Source organism: Mycothermus thermophilus (assembly GCF_041956435.1).
Source record: "Mycothermus thermophilus strain CBS 625.91 unplaced genomic scaffold VTJ04scaffold_6, whole genome shotgun sequence".
NCBI lineage: Eukaryota > Fungi > Ascomycota > Sordariomycetes > Sordariales > Chaetomiaceae > Mycothermus > Mycothermus thermophilus.
Genome location: NW_027191432.1, coordinates 2,447,358 through 2,469,201, shown reverse-complemented (window position 1 = coordinate 2,469,201; position 21,844 = coordinate 2,447,358). Strand labels below are relative to the sequence as shown.

The 21,844-nt window shown below is 56.4% G+C and overlaps 8 protein-coding genes across 8 annotated transcripts; 3 read left to right on the top strand and 5 right to left on the bottom strand.

Moving 5' to 3' along the window:
* Window positions 1–628: 628 nt before the first annotated feature.
* Window positions 629–1,807, bottom strand: VTJ04DRAFT_9307 (uncharacterized protein; the record flags this gene model as incomplete). Its single annotated transcript, XM_069367840.1, has 3 exons — window positions 629–853; window positions 946–1,373; window positions 1,453–1,807. 3 exons carry the CDS (start codon window positions 1,805–1,807, stop codon window positions 629–631), a joined length of 1,008 nt encoding a protein of 335 aa, XP_069216128.1.
* Window positions 1,808–2,986: 1,179 nt separating this feature from the next.
* Window positions 2,987–4,056, bottom strand: VTJ04DRAFT_9306 (uncharacterized protein; the record flags this gene model as incomplete). Its single annotated transcript, XM_069367839.1, has 2 exons — window positions 2,987–3,145; window positions 3,202–4,056. 2 exons carry the CDS (start codon window positions 4,054–4,056, stop codon window positions 2,987–2,989), a joined length of 1,014 nt encoding a protein of 337 aa, XP_069216127.1.
* A 760-nt stretch (window positions 4,057–4,816) lies between these two features.
* Window positions 4,817–5,943, top strand: VTJ04DRAFT_9305 (uncharacterized protein; the record flags this gene model as incomplete). Its single annotated transcript, XM_069367838.1, has 5 exons — window positions 4,817–4,860; window positions 4,924–4,943; window positions 4,997–5,047; window positions 5,161–5,763; window positions 5,825–5,943. 5 exons carry the CDS (start codon window positions 4,817–4,819, stop codon window positions 5,941–5,943), a joined length of 837 nt encoding a protein of 278 aa, XP_069216126.1.
* A 107-nt stretch (window positions 5,944–6,050) lies between these two features.
* Window positions 6,051–7,708, bottom strand: VTJ04DRAFT_9304 (uncharacterized protein; the record flags this gene model as incomplete). Its single annotated transcript, XM_069367837.1, has 5 exons — window positions 6,051–6,269; window positions 6,399–6,795; window positions 6,906–7,149; window positions 7,273–7,440; window positions 7,546–7,708. The coding sequence occupies 5 exons, from the start codon at window positions 7,706–7,708 to the stop codon at window positions 6,051–6,053; spliced, it is 1,191 nt and encodes a 396-aa protein (XP_069216125.1).
* Window positions 7,709–8,690: 982 nt separating this feature from the next.
* On the top strand, window positions 8,691–13,612 carry VTJ04DRAFT_9303 (uncharacterized protein; the record flags this gene model as incomplete). The annotated part of the gene is made up of 6 exons (XM_069367836.1): window positions 8,691–8,954; window positions 9,012–9,040; window positions 9,101–9,143; window positions 9,203–9,458; window positions 9,520–12,066; window positions 12,162–13,612. The coding sequence occupies 6 exons, from the start codon at window positions 8,691–8,693 to the stop codon at window positions 13,610–13,612; spliced, it is 4,590 nt and encodes a 1,529-aa protein (XP_069216124.1).
* A 648-nt stretch (window positions 13,613–14,260) lies between these two features.
* VTJ04DRAFT_9302 (uncharacterized protein) lies at window positions 14,261–16,657 on the top strand (the record flags this gene model as incomplete). Its single annotated transcript, XM_069367835.1, has 2 exons — window positions 14,261–14,638; window positions 14,705–16,657. The coding sequence occupies 2 exons, from the start codon at window positions 14,261–14,263 to the stop codon at window positions 16,655–16,657; spliced, it is 2,331 nt and encodes a 776-aa protein (XP_069216123.1).
* Window positions 16,658–17,985: 1,328 nt separating this feature from the next.
* VTJ04DRAFT_9301 (uncharacterized protein) lies at window positions 17,986–18,255 on the bottom strand (the record flags this gene model as incomplete). The annotated part of the gene is made up of 1 exon (XM_069367834.1): window positions 17,986–18,255. The coding sequence occupies one exon, from the start codon at window positions 18,253–18,255 to the stop codon at window positions 17,986–17,988; it is 270 nt and encodes an 89-aa protein (XP_069216122.1).
* Window positions 18,256–18,618: 363 nt separating this feature from the next.
* On the bottom strand, window positions 18,619–20,134 carry VTJ04DRAFT_9300 (uncharacterized protein; the record flags this gene model as incomplete). Its single annotated transcript, XM_069367833.1, has 4 exons — window positions 18,619–18,682; window positions 18,746–19,722; window positions 19,804–19,952; window positions 20,020–20,134. The coding sequence occupies 4 exons, from the start codon at window positions 20,132–20,134 to the stop codon at window positions 18,619–18,621; spliced, it is 1,305 nt and encodes a 434-aa protein (XP_069216121.1).
* Between the last annotated feature and the right edge of the window lie 1,710 nt (window positions 20,135–21,844).

Here is a 21,844-nt window from a genome sequence, read left to right as displayed (position 1 = left end):
GACCTGCAGCAGCGAGCGGGACCGGTACGCGGACCTTTGCTGCTAGCTCGAAGGTGACAGGCCCGAAGAAACCGGCCATGAACACAACCAACAAAAGACCGAGCGTCTGCAGACCGTGCAGTCTATACGAGCTTTCAGTTTTGCGTCTGTTGGTAGGTAAGGTAAGGAAGTATTCGACACTAAGGAGACTGCATGTCCTCGGACACCGAAAAAGTGGCAATCATTTGCACAGACAATAATCGGTCAAGAAATCAGCATCTTAGACCTCCCGTGTCTTCTGACACATAGGTACGCACACCCAACACGCAAGTGATCAGCTCCCGTCCGAGAGCCCAATAGGTATTATCATCAGGTAGTCTGTTGTTGTACATGAAAATCCACATCCACCCCGGCCCAACCCAGCCCGACCAGTCCGTGACGCCATTCCACTTCTATTTCCTCGCAACGCCCCTCCCAAGCCGATCTTCTCTACTCATAAACCCCCCAAATTAGAGCACATTAAGTACGTAGAGGCCTTCTGTCCAAGGCCATAGTACATGCCAACATCCCACCTGGACAGGGGAATGAATCATCAAGATAATCCCCCTGTTCCGCCGAGTCGTGAACGAAGTGGGTAAACATATCTCCTTCACGAAGACGAATCCGCCGCCGCAAACGCCCTCTTCCAAGCCTGTACAAACGCCCTCGTCTCCGTCTCGCACGCCGCGCCCTCGCACCCGGGGAATCTCACCACCAGGTCTCCGTCCTTGTACTCCTGCGCACCGTTGGCGCCCTTGTTGTACGCGTTGAGCACGCGCTGCTCGACGAGCGCGACCCGCGAGAGGATGGTAGCGTGCCATTGGACAATGTGTTCCTAATCAACCCAAACAACCGCTGTCAGTATTTCCGCTCGTAAACAGTGCAGAAAGCAAAGAAAGAAAGAAAAAAAGAAGAGATAAAACCCACCAAAGCATGCACCTCCGCCTTCTGGAAGTTATAGCTCCTCAACAGCGGCGCGAACCAACTTTCCGTAAAAAACCTCGCCCACTCCCCGTTGCGCACCAGAAAGCTCCCCGTCGACAGGCCATCCCCGTCCTGCGTCAGCACCAAATCCGCATCCTCCCCGCGCAGGTGCGCCAGCGTTTTCACCACGCTGTTGGGCGGCACCACCGGCACGTCGCGGCGCATCAGCTCGTCCAGCCGCGCCGGCGCGACAATGTCCTTTTCGAGCTTGATCTGCGGGTTCATGATGAGCGCCGAGGCGTCGAGGTACCAGATCCAGCCCGAGTTGGGGAAGCGGGTGAGCGCGTCGCGGACGGCGGGGACCACGGCCCAGGAGGGAGGGGAGGGGGAGAGCGGGTAGTCGGAGGGGGTGGGGAAGAGGGTTTTGTAGCCTGCGTTATAAAGCCATTCGTCAACATCACCATTCCCATCCATGTATGCGCTGGAGGTTAAACTTGGGGAAAGACTTACCATGCCTCTCGGCATACCTCACCCGATTCTCCTTCACCTCCGCCAGATACTCCCTGCTAAACTTCTTCTCGTCCATGACCGTGACTATCACCACCGGCGGATCACCCACTTTCCCTGCTGCCCTTCTCCTCGGCGCCACCAAAGTTGTATGGGAAGACCCGCCACCAGCTTTGCTGCCGCTGCTACCGCTGTCCCGTGACCGCGCAAGCAACCAAAGCACAGCAAACAAAAACAACCCCGTGATCGCGACCAACCGCGCGCGCGACCGCCGTAGGCCCAGCGGTAGCCGCGAGGCGGCGGGTCGCAGGTAGGGGGGTGGTTGGGAGGTTTTGCGCGGGGGGAGGGCGAAGTGCATGGCCGGTTGGTGGGCTGAGAAGAAACAAGCCCAAGCTTTTACTCGTAGAAGTGGAGGGGAGGGGTGTGGTAGTTGGGTCGTCGAGGATTGCACGGATCGGTCGAAGTATTAGCGAAGACCAGCCTTGGTGAACGGGAGGTTTGCGGTTTCAGATGCGGCAGACGGGGAGAGGTCGGTGTTTGTCGGTCTTTCCAGGTTGCACAGAGACGTCTGACCGGAGGGTTCGATCGACAAACACGGAGACGGCGTGAACCGCCTTTCGGGTAGGAAGTGAATCGCAAGTTGATATCACTGTCTGGACTGCCGGCACGATGATGCGACGAGGAATTAAGGGACGGCGGAAGGGATTGGATGGAGGAGACAGTCGAAGAGCGCCGGTACAGACGGCTGCGTCGGGAAGAGGTGAGCTTGAAGGATGCGCAACAAGCCAGACCAAAGCTACCTCAATTCCCAGCCCACAAGGAAATGTCTCGGGTGGTACCAACAAGGATTCATCACGACGGGGTGTTGTTGGTTGTTGTCCAAGTTGCTGAACTGAAACTGGAACAGGGAAGACTTGGTTTCGGCCGGTCCTCGGTGCGATAACGAAGGCGGTGTGGCTTATCAGGGTGACACACCCTAACCCTGTCGCTGAAGGCGACCCGGCCAACGCTCAGTCACCACCATCGACACCAAAGCAACCAGAAACAAGTATTCCAAGGAAACAGAAAAAAATCATAAAGTTGTAGAAGTACAAGTAGAGTGACATTATAAGTACCTCGTAACAAAACTAATCCCTAAAAAATGTCTTAACCCAGCCTTTCCACAACCCATCTCCGTTTCAGCATCAAAGCCGAAGAGGAAGCAGATATAGAACCCAAGGACGTCCCGAAGGACAACCCCGGTTGTAGGCACGGATCAAGGCTTTCGCCCCAGACCAAGACGAGAACAGGACAAGACGCCCCCTTCTCTGGACGGGAAAATGCGAACGCTTGCTCTCTGCACACAGACTAGTGACCACGGCACGGAGGAGGAAGCTGTGGAAACTTAAGAGTGTGCAGTGTCGAGTCAAAGGGAATGAGGGAACACTTCACCTAGCAGGTGTGAGGTGGACTGGGTGATACTCGACATTACTATTGCTGTTGGTCTGCTGAGTAAAGTAAGAGCAGTGGTAAGTAGTGACGAGAACTCGACATGCGGCTACTGGTCCTTTCTGGACTCATCAGCCGCGGCCTGCGGCGGCGGTGCCGGGCCGTCGTCTTCATCCTCATCCGGCTCGTCCCCCTGGACATCAACCACGCGGTTGCTTGCCTTTTCGAGCGTCCTGGCCATGAGGTGATTGACAAACTTCCATGTTGCCTGTCACAAGGTTAGCAGATCGGAACCCAGTCTCAACAACCTCAGAGACAACTTACCCCAATGAACGTAATGACACCGATGATCACCAGCGCCCAGTTGATATCCTCCAACCTGTCCCTCCCCGTACCACGCCTCCTCCGCCCGCCGCCATACCTGACATTGATCCAACGAACTGGCGACATAAAAAAGACAGACTTGACGAACCCGATGAGACCCAGGGAGAGGAACCCCTTGACCATGTGCATCGACCAAGACCCGGGCTCCTCATCCTCCAAGATTGGCTCATCATAATCAATAAACGCCCCAAAGATGCTGCCAAACGGATCCAGCCACAAGTTCAAAATCGGATCCGCCACAAACCCCAGCACGAAGATGGTGAACGTCATAATCACAAACGTCAAGACTGCGCGCAAGGGCTTGCTTGCCAACCACCTCCCCCACCGCAGCCTCTCGAGACGGTACTCGAACTGGCATGTCGGACAGCGCCAAAAGTTGCGGTCTGACAGCGGGCTCGCCAGGCGCCATGCCTGCAGACATCCCTCGTGCACGTACTTTTGCGTGCCCTTGCACCGGCACGGGCTGATCAGCCGGCCGAGGGAGGGGTCCTCGGAGACATAGCGCACGCGGGCGCGCTGGGACGAAAAGACGCGGCCGGCGAGTGAGTCATCGATTTCGGTGGTGGGGTAGACGGTTTCGAGGCAGATGCGGCAGGTTCGCGGACGGTAGGTGCGTTGGCGGGGTTGTTCTTGTGGTAGTGGTTGAGTAGGGGTGGGTGTTGGGCCGGTGGTTGATGATGATGAGGTGGCGGTTTCAGGGGCTCGGTGGTAAGGCTGTGGCTCGGATGCATCGGCGCGTGCCCCGTCCATGGCCGAGGACCAGCTCCATTGGGGTTGGTAAGCCTCGGAAGCCATTGTGAGAACCTGATGTTTTCTAAGGAGCCTGTGAAGAGTGAGAGTGATGAGGTTGGAGGTTGGGAAATGGTGATAGTGAGGTGAGCATTTGGGTTGGAAAGGTTAAAGGCGCAGGCGGATCAGCCCGGCCTTGCCTTTAGCTTCCAGCTCAGCCCTTCCACTGAAATGAGAGTGGGATGTCCTTGAGCCTTGGAAGGCCACCGAAGCGCGCGGCAGTCAAGTCGACACGTCGCAACTCGACATGGTAAAAATGTGGCAGATGCTATACCAAAGCATGCTGCCAATCAATCATGCACACAGACAAAGCATCTGTTTGTGCTGGATGCAGAGACCCGACAGCAGTCAATGCTCCGGCGGTTGCAAGAGAAAAAAAAACAGTCCAAAATTCTGGGGAAGCTGTGAGCTCCGTGTCCCTGCGTGGCTCCCCACCCTTCCTGTTCCAGACCGCTTTCCGCTTACGGCTAGCTCGCAAGGCTGCCCGCCAGGCCAGGCAGGTTGCTGAGGTGGGGTCGGGCAGACCAATCAGCAGCTCGGGCTGAGCCTTGGCCGGCCCAAGCTCTCCTCAGCAGCGACGCGCAACTCGCTGCTGGCTGACAGTCTCCAGCGGGACCTGGAACCTGGGACTATCAGCTCCAACATCAACTACAGCTACCACCACTCCCAGAACAAACATCTTCGACCCAACCACCACCCCGCCGAACCTCATACAACCTCCAATCCCGAGTCCGCAGCCTTTCCCCCAAAGCATCTAGTCGACACCATGGCGGATAGATACTCATTCTCCCTCACAACATTCTCTCCCAGGTACGCCCAACTTTGTCTGGTTACCATGTATCCGAGTCCAAGATAGATGCTAACACTTCCCAGCGGCAAGCTGGTCCAGATCGGTCCGTCCTACTTCCCACCACTCCTCCACTACCCAATCTAACAATCCAAACAGAATATGCCCTGAACGCCGTCAACCAGGGCGTAACAGCTCTGGGCATCAAGGGTATGTCTGGCCAACCTCCCCGCCCCCTCCCCCTCCATCTCTCGCTCCGCTCCCACCTACATAACGACCCCATGCCCCAGACCTCTCCTAGCTAACCAATGCCCCTCCCGCAGCCACCAACGGCATCGTCCTCGCCACCGAAAAGAAATCCTCCACCCCGCTCGCCGACCCCTCCTCCCTCTCCAAGATCAGCCTCATCACCCCCAACATCGGCATGGTCTACGCCGGCATGGGCCCCGACTACCGCGTGCTGGTCGACCGCGCCCGCCGCGTCTCCCACACCAACTACAAGCGCATCTACAACGAGTACCCGCCCACTCGCATCCTGGTGCAAGACGTGGCGCGCGTCATGCAGGAGGCCACCCAGTCGGGTGGTGTGCGGCCGTACGGCGTCAGTTTGCTGGTCGCCGGGTGGGACGAGGGCATTTTGCCGGACGAGGAGCTGGAGGGGGAGGGCGGCGGTGACGGGAAGGGGAAGCTGAAGGGCAAGACAGGCGGTATCCTCAAGGGCGGCCCGATGCTGTACCAGGTGGACCCCAGCGGAAGTTATTTCCCGTGGAAGGCGACGGCGATTGGGAAGAGCGCGGCTACGGCCAAGACGTTCCTCGAGAAGCGTTACACGGAGGGGTTGGAGCTGGAGGATGCGGTGCATATTGCCCTCCTGACGCTGAAGGAGACCATTGAGGGGGAGATGAACGGGGAGACGATCGAGATTGGTACGTTTGCTTGGTCGTTGCCCAAAGAGATTGGATGGTGCTTGCTAACGCAGTGATTCAGGCATCGTTGGACCCCCCGCAGACCACCTCCTCGGCGTCGAAGGCGTTGAGGGCGCTGTCGGTCCCCGCTTCCGTAAGCTCACGCCCCAGGAGATTGAGGATTATCTCACGAATCTATGATTGCTTGCGCTGGTGTTGGAGGGGATGGGACGGATGGGTAAAGCAGGACATGGAATGCCGGGAGGAAACGACACGAATTGTTTCACTCTGCCGGTACGAATTAACTTCTATTTCTTGCCGCTTGCATGACTGTACACTAGACGGGGACACGCACGCAACGCAACGCAACGCAATTTAGAGCTGGAGAGGGCGCGGATGGATGACATTGCGTTGAGGAGAGTATCAACCGTCCACGATTCCGTGATCCTCAGATTGTTACCCAATCCATCCCTTCGCAAACCACCACCACCACCATCACTGCCATCACCACTGCCTCGACTACCTACCTAGGTACTTGTCCTCTCCGTAATCAAAAACGACGTCCTCGTCCCGGCCACAACCCCCACCACCTTTTCTTCTCTGCTCCTCAACACCCCGTCCAAATCAACCCTCGTCCACCCCGTCACCACCCCCACCGCCTGCGGATCCATCCCCAACTGCCCGTTCGAATTGTCCCCGAGCACGTACACCTCGCCGTCGCGCGTTAGCGCGAGCATGTGCGCGTCGCCGACCGCGATGTCGGCTATGTCTTTGCCGTCCTCTTCTTCTTCTGCTTCTGCTTCTTGTTGTTGGTTGTGGGCGTGGTTATTCTGGATGACGATCGGCACGGGTGCGCCAAAGTTTTCGGACAGGTTGAGGCAGGAGCAGTGGCTCAGAGCGCCGCCGTTGCGGGTCACGTCGCCCCAGCAGTAGACGTCCCCGCCCGAGGTGAGCGCGGCGAGGACGTAGCCCAACGGGTTGGAAGCGAGTTTGGTTATGGGGCCGGTGGGGAGGTCGAGGAGGGACGGGACTGGGTGGGGGTGGTGTGCTGGGCTGGTGTTGTGGTGAGTAAAGTAGTTAGTTACTGGCTTAATTGTATAGCAACGTGATGGTGATGGGAAGCATGGAGCTCTCAAAGGGTCGGTGGTGGTGATGAAACGTACCTCTCCTCTGTCACATCCCTACCGAGACAGGAGACGTAGCGCTCGTCTCCCCACGTCCAGACATGTCCTGTGGATTTGTCCAGGACGGCGAAGCCTGTTGCGTACGAGACGAGTTGTAGTTGGGTTGGAACTGTGGATGATGGGTCGGAGGGGAGGGGAAAGGTGTCGGAGGGAGCAGATGGGTTGGCGAGGAGGGAGGGGAGTGAAGGGTATTGTTTGAGGATGGGTTTGCTGTCTTGGTCTGCTATTGTTGCTGTTAGGACCGGTATATTGTTTTGTTCCTGAGGTAGATGTGGGAAGATGGTTGGCGCTGGCGGTTTTGTATGTTTGGGAGGAAGGGAGGGAGAGGAGAAGGGGGTGGACGGACAAACTACTACGACTGTGTCATTAGATGCTTCAGCGAAGGTAGCATAGGTGTTTTTGTCCTGGGAAAGGAGCCGTTGGTGGTCTCCGGGGACCAGGCCGGCTATCTTTGACTGGCCGTTTTCGAGTTCAACTAGGAGAGAGGTCAGTTTTGGTGCCTTTGTCTGGATGTCTATTCTTTGACGTAAGACTTAGGTGGTGGAGGTATGCCAGATAACAAATGTCAAAGTAACCGACAGACTGATGATAAAAATAAATGGCTTTTTGGCCGACTTACCTCGGGTATACGACAAAAAAGGCCGGACGCAGCGGATCCCTTGGTCGGGGAAGACACAAGCAAAGGATGTGATGTCGTCTGGCTCAGCAGAGTCGGAAACTGAGTCTGGGGGTTGGAGGCATAATTGGTTCCAGGCATTGAAGCCTGCCGCGTACAGTGGCATGTTTACACCTAGAATGACTTTCACTCCTTGTATGACCCTTGTGGTTTGTTGACGAGCGGTGGTCAGGAGTGCAGGTGTAAGTGGGTGAGTTGGCTGCTGGATGCCATGCCTCCAAGGTGCTTGTCAGGTTACCCCTGGTCTTTTTGTGAGAGTGTATTTGGTGGTCCAAGTTCACAAATCTATGCCGGGTGTGTTCTCTGTTATTAGGACTCTGACAAGCAAGAGTTCAGGCAAATAAATGTTCATTTATAGTACAGACCCAAAGGTGGCATGTAGTGCTTGGATCAGGTTGTGAGTGAGTCTGGGGATTCTTGGCACTACCTCACCCGCTCTATTAGCATGTGGGGCAGACTCATTGACCCAACAAGATCCAACAGCTCTGGCTGTGATGTTGACCCTGTGACGCGGCCGGGCAGAATATGAACACTGATCAAAGGCCCATGGCTGGTATTAAAGTGCTTGTGAAACATCAATCTTGGAACGTGTATGCCTCCAACCTCAGTCCTGGAGGCATACCTGCATGTGTCAAGTGCCCCTAGTTGTGCCCCCAGCCCTCCTCTTACAGCGCTCGCGGATTGTGGGCCTCACATCATCACCTCCACACCACCCTTACCTCTACATAAAGCGTCTCTCTTAACCATGGACACGGCCACTCTCATATACTCCCTTAAATCCTTCATGAGTTTGCCATAAATTTATAGTTCTGTAGGGTCCTGGAGGGCGCGTTTTTGTTCCTCCCCTGTCTTTCCCACCTCCTCAGCGTCCTTCTCCATAACCCCTTTTTTGCAACACCCTCCAAGACGTCGCGGCAGGTCAGCGCAGGCTTTATTTCCTTGAAGTATTCTCTCCCTCAAACCTGCGATTGTCGACCGAACTTCGACTCGACACAACAAACGCGAGTTTCGACGTGGCACCACGGGGGCGATTTTTGTTCTGTCCTCTTCGCATTTGAGACCACTTCCGCAAGTGAACCACGTTGACAATGGCGATGGATGCCGAGCACGTCAACGCCAGCGCCAGCTCCAGCGCCTCGGAGCCGGACGAGGAGCCCGTCGTCGTCCTGCCTGATGGTTACGGTGACGGCGACAGCGACAACTCCTCGGACGATACAGACTTGGAACCAGTGTTGGCCCCCAGCAGCGACGAGGTCAGCGAGGACGAGAAGCCCGACGTGGTCAAGGTTGCCGCCAGGGCCTACCAGCTGGAGATGCTTGAGGAGAGCCTCAAGCAGAACATCATCGTCGCGGTAAGATATGACTTGCAACAGGCCAATTAACAGTTCTACTGACCCAACGGGAGGAAGATGGACACTGGTAGCGGCAAGACTCAGGTGTAAGCGACATTCGTTCCTCGGCGAATATCTAGGATGAGCTCTTCTGACATATTGCCCAGAGCCATCCTCCGGATCCAAGTTGAGATGGAACGGACCGACAAGGTGAGTTTGACCCCGGAAGCCCCTAGGCTGACGTCTTTCCCTCACTAACACCAGTCCAGATTGCCTGGTTCCTGGTTCCCACTGTGGCTCTCGTGGACCAGCAGTTCGCTGTCATCCAGGCCCAGATCCCCTCGGTCCGCTCCCTGGCGATCCATGGCTCCGATAATGTCGACGCCTGGTCATCCCAGCCGGGCATCTGGGACGCCGTTCTCCTCAACACCCGCATTGTCGTGTCGACATACCAGATCCTCCTCGATGCTGTTAACCACGCCCTCGTGAGCCTGGAGTCTCTTTGTCTCATTGTCATTGACGAGGGTGAGTACATTTCTTGAGAGAACATTACCCTTGACAAGACCACTCACAGACAACTCTATAGCTCATAACTGCACTCGCAATCATCCCTGTGCCAGACTCATGCGAGAGCACTATGCTCCTCGCAAGGCTCAGGGACTCCCCGTCCCCCACATCCTCGGACTTACCGCGAGTCCCCTGATGAGGAACAACCTGGCGGGCATTGATATCCTCGAAAAGACCTTGGATGCCGTCGTCAAGACCCCTAGCAGGCACCGGGAGGAGCTGCTGGCTCACGTCAACCGCCCCGAGATGAAAACCGTTACCTATCCGCCCCGGAAGGATGATTATGACCTGCCCCCCGCTCTCGGCGAACTCCGCAGGCTGTATCTCGGGATCGACATCACGCAGGACCCTTACGTCGTTTATCTGCGTCAGCGCAACACGGTCCAACACCAGAGAAAGCTCAAGGAGGCTTTCATGAAGAGGAAAACCTTTTGCTTGAGCACCCTTTCGTCCCTGGCCAGGCGTGCCACCGAAATGCTCGACAACCTGGGCCCGTGGGCCGCCGAGTACTACCTTCACGCAGTCATCTCTGGGTTTCTCCACGGGGACGTTGTCTCCCAAGAACCCGGCGACTTTCTCAGAGAGAAAGAATGGCGTTTCCTTGCCGACATACTCCGCCAGGTGCCCCTCCCACGTCCTCCCCCAACCCCAACCTCCGTCTCCCCGAAAGTCGACGCCCTGATTAACATTCTCTCCACCCACCCCGGCGACCCCAAGGGCATCATCTTCGTCAAAGAACGCGCGACCGCCACCGTCCTCTCCCACATCCTCTCAGCCCACCCGCGGACCGCAGCCCGCTACCGCGTCGGCACCATGGTCGGCACCTCCAACGTCCCCGGCCGGAGCCAGTCCTTCCTCGACCTGAGCTCCAAGGACTACTTGCTCTCGCTGCACGCGTTCCGGACCGGCAAGACCAACCTCGTCGTCGCCACGAGCGTGCTGGAGGAGGGCATCGACGTGCCCGCGTGCAACTTGGTGGTATGCTTCGACGAGCCGCAGAACCTGAAGGCCTTCATCCAGCGGCGCGGGCGCGCGCGCATGTCGGATTCGGCGCTGTACCTGCTCGTCCAAGAGGACGAGGAGGATGCCGAGGAGGGTGCCAAGAAGAAGAACAGCCGCGTCCGCAGGGATTGGCTGCACATGGAGAAGCTGATGAAGCAGAAGTACGAAGACGAGATGCGCGAGAACCCGCTGCTGGCGGCGGTCGAGGCGTCGGATGCGAAGCTGGAGGCTGTGAATGATTACCCCATCCTGCGTGATCCGGAGACGGGCGCCAAGCTGACCATCCACGATGCGAAGGCGCATCTGGAGCACTTCTGCGCCACGCTCAGGGCCAGGAAGTTTGTCGACTGGACCCCCGTGTACATCGTCCACGACCTGGAGGGGAATCCGATCCTCGACCCCTACGCGGAAGGACTGCGCAGAGCCACCGTCCATCTCCCCATCTCGCTGCCGCCCGAGCTGCGCAAGTTCCAGGGGTTGCATGCTTGGAGGTCGGATAACGCGGCGTATAGGGATGCCGCGTTCCAGGCGTATCAGGCGCTGTACAGGGCAGGGTTGGTGAATAAGAATTTGCTGCCCGTGACGGAGGATGACTTGATCGGGGACAAGATTGAGAAGAGGGAGGGGACGGTGGTGGTTAGGGAGCAGATGGATCCGTGGATTATGGTGGCGAAGGAGTGGGAGGAGGGGGGAGGGGCAAGGTATAAGAGGCGGATGACGGTGGAGAGTCCGGATGGAAAGAAGAGGTTGGTCACGGAGGTGGTGATGCCTGTGCCTGTGCCGTACATGGAACCCCTCAACCTGCACTGGGAACATGGCGCGCCGCCGTGGAGGGTGATCATGGACATGGAAGAGGTCGTCACAACCGGCGATGATGAGGAGGAAAAGGATCGCAGCCTGGAGCTGTTGAAGCTGGCGTTTGGACACCGCCGGAATCTGGACACCGAGAAGCGGTACCCGGTCAAGTTTGTCCTGGTGGACGACGGGGGCGGTGCCAACAACCTCCATCTTACCGCCACCTCCACGCCGGTCAGCGAGGAGGTCTTGTCCAAGTTCGTCACCACTCACCTCGTCCGACACGTCGACAAGCGCAACACGCCGTATTTCCCCGTGGCCTGGCTCTCGAACAAGCCGCCCCTCGAAATGGTCGCTAAGGTCGAACCCGAGGACTATGACGAACGCCCCGACGACACAGCATATGTGGTGGTCAGGAGGTGGCCCAAGGCCATCCCTCTCTTCCACCCCGGCAGCGGCACTCAGGCTCTGGTGACGAAGCGGTACCCGCGCATCATCCCGGCCGACCAGCTTGTGGTGGACAACATCCCGGCGATTTACGCGCGCGTGGGGTTCTTGATTCCGGTGATTACCCATGCGCTGGGGGTTCACCTCGTGGCTCGCGACCTGCTCGAGACGCGGCTTCAGGAGACGGGGATAACGGACATCTCGCTGGTCATATCGGCCATCACGGCCCGGGCGGCGAGGAGTTGGACGGATTATGAGAGGCTGGAGTTTTTGGGGGATTCGATCCTCAAGTTTTGCACCACGGTGAACTGCTGTGCGAAGCGTAAGTCTTTCCATCTCTCCCTTTCTCCCTGACAGAATATCCATCCGATATGTATACCTATATATACCGATATTTACTAGCCCTCTGCCACCCAGACCTCAAACACCACGAAGGCATCCTCTCCCCGCTCAAAGACAAACTCGTCTCCAACTCGCGCCTGTGCCGCGCCGCCATCGCCGCCGGGCTCGACGTCTACCTCATCTACCAGCAATTCCAACTGCGCCGATGGCGTCCGACCTACCTCGAGGACCTCTTATTCCCGAGAGCCGCAACCGCCACGCGCGTCCTCTCCACCAAAACCCTCGCCGACCTGATCGAGTCCCTCCTCGGCGCCGCCTACGTCAGCCACGGCACCGCCGGCGCCCTGGCCTGCATTTCCCGCTTCCTGCCCAACTTTTCTTGGCAAGACGTCGCGCAGTGCCAGCGCGTGTTGTTCGACTCGGCGCCGGCGGACGAGCTGCTGCCGCAGAACCTGCGCCCCGTCGAGCCGTTGCTGGGGCACACGTTTGCGAAAAAAGCGCTGCTGGTCGAGGCGCTGACGCACCCGTCGTGTTCCGGCCCCGGGATCCGGGCGTCGTTGGATAGGCTCGAGTTTCTGGGCGACGCTGTGCTGGATTTCCTCGTTGTCAAAAAGCTGGTAGCCTATGCCGATCCGGAGCCGCTCGAGACGCAGACGCTGCACCTCCTGCGCACGGCGCTGGTCAATGCTGATATCCTAGGGTTTCTGGTCATGGAGTGGTGCGCGACCATCGAGGGGAACGAGGTCGAGACTGTCTGCAGAGCCAGTACCAGCACCAGCACCAGCACCGATAACCCTAAACAGGACGATGACGAACCCGCCTCCCCCTCCTCCCCATCCTCATCATCAGAATCAGTGGAGATCAAAATCCACAAAACCACAACCTCCTTCCCGCTGTACACCTTCCTCCGCCACTCCTCCCCGGAAATGTCGGCCGTTCAGCGCCTCACCGCGCGCCGCCACGCCGCTTTACGGGAGAAAATCCTCCACGCGCTCTGGCACGGCAAGAAATACCCCTGGACCCTCCTGGCCCAGCTCCGAGTGCACAAGTTCTACTCGGACGTGCTGGAGTCGATTTTGGGAGCTGTGTGGGTTGACTGTGCTTCCTCTTCCTCTTCTGAAACAGAAAGCAACGACGACGACGACGACGCGGCGGTCGCTGCGTGCGAAGCCCTGCTCGAGCGGGTGGGGATCTTACCGTTGATGAGGAGGTTGGTTAGAGATCGTGTTGAGTTGTTACACCCCAAGGAGATGCTCGGGCGGTTGGCGGGTGGGGAGAGCGTGAAGTTTGAGGTAGCGGAGGTCCAGGCCCAGGGGGAGGAGGGGGGGGAGAGAGAGGATGGGGAGAAGGTGGTGTTTGCGTGTAAGGTGCTAGTTGGAGGGGAGTGTCTTGCCGCGGTGGACGGGGCGGGGAGTAGGCTGGAGGCGAGGACGAGGGCGGCGGAGAGGGCGTGCGAGGTGTTGATGGTACGAAAGGGGAAGGTGGATAGAGGATGGGGGGTGGAGGCGGTTTGTACTACCTCGTGAGGCTGGGAAGTTTGGGAGTGTTGGACGTGCTGTGTAAAGTGGCTTATATTATTATACCCCTTCTACGTCGTTGTTGTGGTAAGCTCTATGTATCGCTGAGTCTTGATTTGTTCCAGGCTTCCTGGTGCAATTCTCCTACAATTCTGTCCTGCACCGGAGCTTCTGAGACCCTCTTGTGTAAGTCAAGAGTCCTCGGGTTGCTGGGAAGATAGCCCAGCTGGCGGGAGTGCTGAAGTCTCACGGCCCGGTCCGAGGGATGGGGATCTTATCCAGTCTTGTATCTGTGTAACACTCCCTTCCGGGGCACTCAGCACCCAGGACATACCTACCTACTACTAAGTACGTCTGCAGCCCTATCGAATCCATATAAGATGTAGGACCTGTCTTGGCTGCAGACAGTGTTTCCACGATGATGATGATGCCTTTGAGGCTTAGATGAGGCTGTGTTGTTCCTACCTCAACTTGCAGTTATTAATAGTTGCCTTCCTGGACCTGAGCATATGAAACGTGTCAAGTCCTAGGAGCGAAGGAGCAATAGAATCTGCTTGATCAACTGTTCCCCTTCTTCAACCTCCGCTTCTCGATCAAACTCAGACCAACCCAACGCCCTCCGCCGAGCCATTCAAACGCCGGTCATGAGCCAACACCATGAGTGGCATTGAAGTGGCAGGATTAGTCATTGGCATCGTCGGCCTCCATGCGGCCTGCCAAAGCTGTTACCGCGTCTTCACCAAGATCAAGGATGCAAAGCACGATGTCTCCTTAACCTTGAGCCGACTCGAAATTCAAGAATTGGTCCTGGAAGCGTGGCTCTGGCACTGGGGCATTCACCAAGGACAACAGCTCACCGAAGGCGAAGCCGCTCGGACCACGCTGTTTCAATATCTGCAAACAAATTTGCCTGCGGCATATGGCATCGTCAATGTCCTGTATTGCACCAGCCAGTTACTTTTGGATCACGCAAAACACCGAGAAAACTATGCTCAATGGACAAACACGGCCGGCGAGAGCAATCTACCAGAGCTTGTATGCAGTTGGTTGTCACGCCTTCAAACCTATCACCAGTGTTAACATCTGTTATTCCTTGCTCAGCCTCCGCCTCCAGGTCAGCCAGCCCTAGGTGTCAAACAACTAGCCGCCGAGGTAAAAGAAAGAACCGACGTCCTCAAGAAGAGGTCCTCAGCTATTGTTCAGCGATTCGGTCGTGGTATCACTTGGGCATTCAAAGATGGCAAGAAGTTTGACAAGTTGATACAGCAGTTGATTGAGTTCAATACCTCGCTGTACCAACTCGCCCCTCAGTCGGCTCGGGATGTGCTACCAGTCACTCTAGTCTCAGTCTACATGCGGCACAATCCCAGCCTTGATCATGACCCAACGCCCCGAGTGTTATCGGACACGGACATGCCCGACATGGACTTGTCAGACACAAACATCCCAACTACCAACACACCAGACACAAGCGGATCATGCACATGCGGTTCGGACACATCCATCTCGGATACATCCGTGTCAGACACCAATGTGTCAAGCACAGACGCACCAAACACAAACGAACCAAACACCAACGTGCCAGACGCGAACTTATCAGACACCGACAACCAAGTTGGAGCAAATCCTTCACCAGTCCAAAACGCCATAGGCGTTCTAAACGACTTCATCGCTCTGAGGCAAGCAGTTCGCGACAATGGGCTCGAGAAATCCCTGACCCCAGAGGAAGAGGAAGAGTTACTTTCTATCAAACCCGATGACCTGCAGATTCCCGTTCAAAAGGACACCACTAACATGGCTATTCTTCGTCTTGGTCAGCCAGAAGCAGTCCTCATCGAGAAGCAATCTTGCAAGTATGGGGATGATGATCAGCAGAAACAAATCCGATCCAACACTTTGAAACTGGGACGTCTTTTCCGCCATGTTCCTGTTTTCCAGCGTCACCTGCACTCGCTCGAGCTGATTGGTATGGTGGAATTTGAGCAAAAAAAGGAAATCGGATTTGTCTATCAACTTCCCAGGGACTTGGGCAAACGAAAGCCCGGCTATCCCGTCGCCGATCTGGAGATCCGGAGGCCGAGAAGCCTGGACAGGCTTCTCGATCCTTTCGACAATGGCAAAAACCAGCCCCCACTTCATCAGCGATTCGAACTTGCACAAAAGTTGGTGCGAAGCCTCGCCTATCTCCACGCATGCGGCTGGCTACACAAAAACGTCCGATCCAAGGCCGTCTATTTCTTTCCGAAGCGGTCCGGTCCAGAGCTCGACCAATATACTGGGGTGGTGGATCTGGAAACCCCATTTCTGACCGGTCATTTATATGCGAGACCCGACGTGTCATCTCCGAAGCAGTCCTTGACAAGTACGCAGCCCATGTCTCCCCAAAACCGTTCCTCTTATGTTGGGACTAACCATCATCGTTTGGGCCATCGTGGTGTAGATGACCCTCAGTCGCATCGCCTCCTCGACGTCCCCCTGGGGGCAGAGCTCCTTGACCACGACGCCCCTTCGAGACCAAACAACAAAAGACAGCATGATGAGGCGAAGGTCGAGAATTTTGCACGATATTCAGACGACGAAATCGTCAGGGGGACTGCTGACTTCCCTGGAGGAGATTTCCTCAACCGACTACGGCATCTACGCGACATAAAACGCGCCATAAACCCCGACATAGATCGCAAAGGACCTGTCATCAGACTGTCCAAAGAACCAGGCCGCATCACCCTCGACTACTACCAGCACCCCTTCAAATGCACCTACCCCGAGAGTGCCTACTGCTACGCCTTTGACGTCTACTCTCTTGGTGTCACGCTTTTCGAGATTGGCTGTTGGCGGCGTCTTACCGCGTTTGTGATGAATCATGACCAGAAAGACCACTTCGAAACAAGGCGAAACCTGGTGTCTAGGGCAAAAAAGGAACTACCCTGGGCGTGTGGCGATATATATACCCAAGTCGTCGTCTCGTGCCTGAGCGTGGAGCAGGATGACTCAGAGGGGGAGACGCGCGAGTTGTGTGCGAGGATTTTGGATGACTTGGCGCAACTGCGCGTGTGATGGTGTTGAGGGAATGGTGATCGGGGGGCCAAGAACGGCGTCAACAGGACTAAAGTAGCCAGCCATATGAAGGGCTACAACTTCAGGGTAAAGGGAGCTTAGGTAGGTACCTTGCAGGGGGAGGATGTTTGTTTCCTCACTAAAGTGGGATGCTTTTCACCTTCTTCATCTTTTTGCACATCTTGAAGGCATGCATACGAGACTGTTACTATGATGGAAGAAGAGTGTTGGCCAGGGATGGATAGTTCGTTGTCATTTGAGCCTCATATATCTACAACCTTTTCTCTCTTGTATCTGTGGCATGAGCTGAGGTCTCAAAGGCCCATTGTAGCCAAGACTTCGAAACTCGATTGCCTCGTTCCAAAGCCACTCTCCGAACTGGGCCGAGGACTGGGCCAAAGGTCAGGGGGTGTGGCCCAGAACTCGGCCATCCACCCGCTGCACGTATATAGATAGGCTCACTCCCTCACCCTTCGAGAGTTTAGTTTTGGTTCCACAAGCTCCATTTAACGCTCGCTCTCTCCTTTCCTACCCTACCCGAACTCACTACAGTGGTCACCCACTCTTACGTGTCACAGTATCACATAGACGGCAAGTGTTCCTTTCTGAGAGGGTAGCTTATCTAGCTAAATAACTCGGAGGTCGGTACACGGCGGCCAAGTTGGTCATGACATAAACAGAAGTCGACCTCCCAGGGCAACACCCGAAAGACTCCATAGGTCGGACTTCAACCCATCCATAGGTACCTACCTACCTATGGTGGCCACACTCCGCACCTCGCGCAACCTCAGCTCATCAGCGGCTCCTGGCCTCCCTAAGCCTATACCATCTCATACGCCCAGAGTCAACCTCCTCCTACTCCCAACCCATCATCAAAACCTTCATCCACGACCTCATCTCCCTCCCAATGACAAAGGAGCATTCGAGCCAGACAAGAAATATAAACGAACACACCACATCTCTCACTAGGGAGTTTGATGCGTGCCTGCCTCAGGTAGGTACCTGGTAGCTACCCATACGTACGAGGTAGTTCTGAAAGCAAAGCATGAGCGCTTCCCTTGTCGTCCGTCATGAACTGAAGCTCTTCCATCACCGACTTGACACACAGACGGCGAAGCATCCTACCCCTGGTATAGATCAACATCTAAGATCCCGACTACCTCACATATTGCATAATACAGGCACACTAAGGACACCCACATCTCATCGTTTTATACGAGGACCTTATCTACCTTATTTAAGCAACAGGTAGGTGGATAGGTAACACAACCCGCTATTCAAACACATCCAACCCACAATCCGTCCCAAAGCCATGAACTGGCCGCCTCCTATCCCTTCCTCCCCCCCCTTCTCACTCCTTCCTCAGAGAAAGTATAGTATGAAGTAACCCAAAGCATATATGAAAGGCCTCCCCCGTAAACCCCATGTCCAGGTGTACCCAACCTATCCCATCCTGCCGATCCTATATCCTGTCCTGTCCTTGCCCTGTCCGATCCATGTTGAGGTATGCCAGGAAACGTATTGAAGCAATGATATTTAAACTCTGATTTTCTTTTCCAGGTTCCGATCTTTCTCCCTTTCTTTCTTTTCACATCCATGTTGAACGTCCCTTCGCTTGGAATTGTTTGTAGGGCGTGAGTGCCGCGAGCATGTCCTCTCTCACGTCTTTCTTGGCGTTTAATGACCGAGGATGGTGTCTACCGTGTCTACACCTCACTCTCTCTCCCCCGCCTCATCGAATCCCCCGGAACAACGGGGGGCGGGGTGAGCACCGACTCGGCGTCGCCGACCTGTCTGCGCTCGGGGATCTCGAGCGGGGCCGGGTTCTTGAGGCGCTTCCGCATCAGGTATCGCATGGGCAGCGTCAGTCCTCGGGGCGACGCGGACGTCGACGACGACGATAAAGAAGTCGCGGATGATGTCCCGTCGACGTTGCCGCTACCCCTCGTGACGGCGAATTCCTATTGCAGAGGCTCCGACGAGCTCGAGAGCCGGTTGAGGTGGAGGTAGACGTCCGTGCCGTAGCTGTGATTGGCGCGCGAGTTAGTATGGATGTTTAGTGAAGGGAGAGAGAGGGTCATAACTTACCCCTCCATGCTGATCAGTTTCAAGTCACCGCCGAAATATCTCGCGTACAGCCGCGATATGGGCAACCCGTACCCGAACCCCGCCATGGGCGCCTTGAAGTCGCTCTTGTCAAAGTCCGGGTCCAGCGGCGGGGTCCGGTCGACCGTGGTGTACATGTAGGTCCAGACCAGGGGGATGGCGCTGCGTGGGATGCCGCCGCCCTCGTCCGAAATCTTGATGGTGATGTCCTCCTTGCCCTCGGCCACGATGACCTTGGTGACGGGGAACTCCTGCTTGTCCTGGCCGTGGGTCTCGACGACGGCGCGCAGCGAGTTCTTGAGGGTCTCGAAGAGCATGTGCGACAGGTGGCCGGGGACGTACATGAAGTTGAGGTTGGGGTCGCAGACGAGCTGGATCTTGGGGGCTTCGAACAGGCCGTAGTGGTCCTCGCAGACGAAGCGGGCGTTTTCGATGGCTTCCTGGGCGAGGTCGCGGACGTAGGTTTTTGTGCAGATGATGCCGACGTAGGAGGGGTCGCGGTAGTGGCTCTGGTCGGTGAGGGCGATGTGCTGGCCGATGAGCATGCGTATCCCGATGCGCGACATGTAGAAGCGGTCGAGGAAGGACTGGATGTTGTTGTCGATGATCATGCGCTGGTTGCGGCGCTTCCACTCGAGGATGCCCTGGGCCATGGTGGTGACGACGCTGTCATGGCGGCGCTTGATGCGGTGCAGGGTCTGTGCGAACTTTTGGTTGTACAGCTGGAGCTCGGGAGGCCAGTCGGCCGTGTCGTCGACCGGGGCAAAGTAGCGGCGGGCAGCCGAAAATTTGTTTTTGCTCCATCCATTGCCGTTGGAGGTCCACGACGAGTACTGCCCCTCTTCGATGCTGGGGTTCGGAGTCGCCTCGCTCAGGTATGACGCACTCTTGGAGGCCGGGCGCATCAGCCTCTCGCGGACCTCTTTGGAGAGTTGTGGTCTTGGTAATGAAGTGAGTTCCTGGAAGGGGGTGGTGTTTGGGTCAGTCATGAGTCATCATTGTGATCCCGAGCGAAGTCGGACAGCGGGATCGGCGCATACCTCAAACGACTGCGCATACCAATCGGCCACCTTCTTGACCGAGGGCATCTCGCTGAGACCACCAGGCAGGCTCTGAAGCTCCTGGACGCGGTGGGCAAGACGAATGGGCAGCTCTTCGGCAAGGAACTGCGAAGCGCGGAAGAGGGTTCCTGAAAGGCGCGGCGTGTTAGAGGGAGGCAGAGCGGCGCGGCGCGAGATGAGGGTCAGTCAACTCACCTGTGGACGGCTTCTCACCAAACTGCACCATCTGGCGCAGGCTCACGCCGGTTGCCGGGAAACTGGCATAGTGGCGGATGGTGTCCATCAGCCTCTCGCTCGCCTTCCACGACATGTTGGCGGGTCGGAGATGGCCAATTGGACTCGGTGGGTTGTGGTCTGGTGTTGGTCGGGGTGCAGCATGGGGTTCTCTCGAGACGAGGTGGTGCGGGGTGTTGGCGTCGACGGAGCTCGGCGCAGACAGTTGGAAGCAAGATCAGTCTTGGAGTTGTACGGAGTAGTGCAGAGAGAGAGAGGCCGGCTCCGGTGTAGGGGTCGGGAGATGCGGGAGGTGGCCCGGAGTTGAGAGTTGAGTCAAGGTGATTTGATTGAGGTGAAGTGTGTGTGTATGTGTCAGAGTTGAGTGACGGGATGCCGGCCAAGTCGGCCACTAAAAGCCGAGGCAAGCGGAGCAATCAGCGCTGGAGAATCAGGTCCCAGTGATGCCGGGCCAGCGGAGACGGCACTGTTAAATGTCCGGTAACGAGTACACACAGCGAGGCGAGATATGGATAAGTGGTACAGTGCAATTGTATCATTGGCATCCAACAATACAACAAGACGCGCTGGCTTTCGAATCTTCTAGGATTCCATCCAGGACCAAATTCCGAGGTAGTGTCAAGGTAGGTTGTCAAGTTGAAGAGAGAGTCATAAGCGGGGCACCTGGGCAGGCCGCCACGGGACAGAGACATATGATTTTCCCATCCCCGGACCATGGGTACGTACCTCTTCTTTTCTGGCGGTTTGGGAGGTGCAGGTTTCTGCTGGAAGCGGCTCAACCCGGCAGTCGCCAGTCACACGAGTCCCAAAAGTCTCCAAAAGCGTGACTCGATCCGGGAAGCCCCACCTTCCAAGCAACGTCCAAGCTTGAGGAGTTGGCCACTCCCCACTTTTTGCGCATCTTCTGGTGTTTTGAAGCATGTGCTCTTGGCCAGAAACATTGGATGCATCCAACGAGATTCCAAAAGACAACGGTTAAACGCTCCTCTCCAGCTCTGTGGCGCGCTGCATTGACGCCGACTCCTCAACCAGGAAATTCCGAAAAGCAGGAACATCACGGGACCTGACGGCTTCTTCTTGGCCGTCCAGGAACAGGAACGGCGCAGGGACAAGCATCTCGCCGGAGAGGACAACAAAAGGCTCAATGAAAATGCTGGTCCACTGACCATCATCAGGTATTAGTATTCAGCCGCAACACCGCCGCCGGTATGGGCTGGAAGATGGGAGATGGTCAGGCCATAGACACGCATCCCGCGTCAGCCATTGCATGTGTTGAACGGGGAAGGCTGATGCGAAAGAAAATAACTCTACAGTATGGATAACAACCATCACACGATAGGTTTGTACGAGTTTGGAGTTATTTCGGCATTGTAAGCCAGGAATCGAGTTGATGCGGAGCGCGGCGCACTCGCAGCCGAGAAGCGCCGCTCCGTCCTCCGTCATCAATGACCGACCCGGACCGGGTTTTGCGACGTCTTGAATCGGCAATCCCCGGGTTTCTGGCCCGGTTACGTCTAAAGACCGGAACGGCCAGCGAATAACTGGATTTACTTAGTATTTGGGTATCAATTGCAAGGCCCTGAAGAAAGGTCCTCAGCGACGTCATCTTTCAGCTCCTCCACAACTCACAGCTCAACAGCTTGGAGCTGACAGCTTGCAGTTCCCAACATCTCAGCTCAGTGGGACTGCCCGATATTAACTATGCCTGACTTTATAATAAGTAAATGGTCATTGGGTAAAAACGACGAGAAGCAACCAGAGACAAAATACACAGTAGTGTCATTAC